The 2,376-nt window shown below is 35.9% G+C and overlaps 1 protein-coding gene across 1 annotated transcript in view; it reads right to left on the bottom strand.

The window, feature by feature from the left end:
- LOC106868763 (endoplasmic reticulum-Golgi intermediate compartment protein 3) overlaps nucleotides 1–2,047 on the bottom strand; it is a 31,192-nt gene extending 29,145 nt beyond the window's left edge. The window contains exon 1 of the mRNA XM_052976502.1: nucleotides 1,452–2,047. Coding sequence (XP_052832462.1) covers nucleotides 1,452–1,548 — 97 coding nt within the window. The 5' untranslated portion in view covers nucleotides 1,549–2,047. The remainder of the gene's footprint in view (nucleotides 1–1,451) is intronic.
- Nucleotides 2,048–2,376: the final 329 nt, after the last annotated feature.

Raw genomic sequence — 2,376 nt, 5'->3', positions numbered from 1 at the left:
TGTTTAAGTTCGGTGATATATATATATATATATATATATATATATATTATTTAAAACAGACGGCCGGAAGTCTTTCCCAGTCTGATTCGGTTTCATGCTACTTCAAGTTTCAAAAGCCCCCTAACCTGTTTTAAATGATATAACTCCTAAATGTATTGTGTGGCCTTTTATTTCGTTTGTCCACTCCTCTGTGTATGTGTGTGTGTATATTATAGTGGGGTAGGCCGGTTTGTGGCGTTGCCCTGGGTTTCTCGCTCATAAAGGGTTTAGCCTTACGGCATACCTTCAGAGCTCAAACAATCATGCCAGCAGTGTTTGGGGTCTGAAGACACGCCGTAATTCTAAACCCCTTATGAGCGAGAAACCCAGGGTAACCCCAAAAACCGGCCTACCCCATTATAATCTTAACTGTTCTACATCTTAAAGTGTGCCTTACCTCCGGATTTATGTATTTCTACAAACGATATACACACATAAAACAAACACAAAAGACACTTTGAAATGAAGATTTAAAAACTTTCAAAGCGACATTCTTTAGTCTTCTCTCTCGAGTTCTTGACATTAAACATTTAAGCTCTGATTACTTCCGAATGACTAAATAGGGCTTTTTTCATACAGAAATTAGCCATGTTTTCAATTAAAAAGTATGCCTTCTCTCTGTATGTATGTATTAAGTGGAATATAACACACTTGGAGCACATCTCCAGTCGGTATTTTATTTGCATGTATTGTTAACACTAGCAAACTCAAAATAAAGCAGTCTATTTTGTATGTATGTATATTAATGACTGTTAATCACGAACCATAGTGTCATTAATTTCTTAAGTATAATAAAGTTAACAGAAGTGTAAACTTATGGTAATATACAGAAAGAAAAAAATGAATTTTCATAGGTAATTTAACAATTTAATGGCTTAGAACCGCACATACATATATACATATCAACCAGCATCCTGAACTTTTGCAATCACAATAAAAGTATAGATTCTACCGAAGTCTGTAGAGTCCTAATTTCGTGTGTGTATACATATATATATATATATATATTCATTTACATACATATCAGTCACGTTGTATTGCAATACCTGGTCAGCGTGTCGTAAAAGCGGCACAGGACACATATACACCCAGCCCACATCTGATTTAAGTTGATAAAAAACATGTGTCGTTATACACACACACATATATATATATACATTCATAGATACATATACATTCATAGATACACACACACTTATAGCATATTTTGCTTTTAACTAAAATTGCCAGGAAGAGGAAGTTATAGATTGTAACGAAGATTTAAAGAGAGAGAAGGGGGGAAAAAATAATAATTTCTACCGTAATTTAAACTGTTTGGAAAAGTATATTGATATTTTACTGACGATTGAAATTAACAGTGGGGGGGGGGGAACAGAAAATATAAATATATAAGAATATAAAGTGATCCTTACCAATTGCTCCACCAAAAGTCTTCACTCGGAAATCTTCCAAGGTTTTCGGATAGGCGTCAAATTGCCGTAACCGAGTGATAATATTAGAGGGTTCCATGGAATTGGTTATAATGACAGATAAATATATAATAGATTGTGTGTAGACAGGAGATATGGGGGGGGGGCGAGAAGAGGGAGTGTTTCTAGTGTTTAATTATTAAAAATAATAACAGATGTTCAATTAAATACATAAGGCTTCGTTATACGTAACATAGTTATAACGTATGTAGTAGGTTTATATATATACATCATAGGTACTTCCTATCTGTTCCTCGTATACACAAACATACGTTGACAGTGAGTGTCCGTTTTTTTTTTTTCTTTTTGTTTTTTGTTTGCTTGTTTTTTACTTCGTCGCCGGGGGTGGATTCGTAAAAAGAACTACAAAAAAAAGAAAAAAGCTACTAATAATACAACTCAGTCGGATACAACCGGCTTAGAAAGAAGGAGAAAAGCCCATAAAAATCGCAGCAGGACAGGTTAGGGCAGTAATGAGAATGATTGAGAGAAAATTATAGAACGAAGCGGTGTGGCAGGAAAAAATGTTTCCTCTTTATAAAACACTAATGAGGAGACAAGTCAAGGAATGACTTCAATTCTGACCGAATTACTTGTCATAAGCTGGAACACTGCTTTAGGGGGCGATTGTAGTTGACTTCTCACTCACCACCACCACCTCAAAATTACTGGATCTGTGCCAGAATCAGAAAGAATAATCCAAAGACTGTACGGATGGTGGATTAGTGCCATCGTAAGCCATGAGTTGTTGCATACCGACTCACGGGTCTTGGATCCTATTCTGATCTACGTATGTTGTAGCTTGCTGTCAATGAGTAAATACGATGCTACTCTAGCGTGTGGTTTCCGACGGAATCCCTGCTCCACA

Source organism: Octopus bimaculoides, chromosome 24 (genome assembly GCF_001194135.2).
Source record: "Octopus bimaculoides isolate UCB-OBI-ISO-001 chromosome 24, ASM119413v2, whole genome shotgun sequence".
In the NCBI taxonomy this organism is placed as follows: Eukaryota; Metazoa; Mollusca; class Cephalopoda; order Octopoda; family Octopodidae; genus Octopus; species Octopus bimaculoides.
The sequence above is the reverse complement of the archived record's forward strand: the minus strand, read 5'-3'. Positions and strand labels throughout refer to the sequence as shown.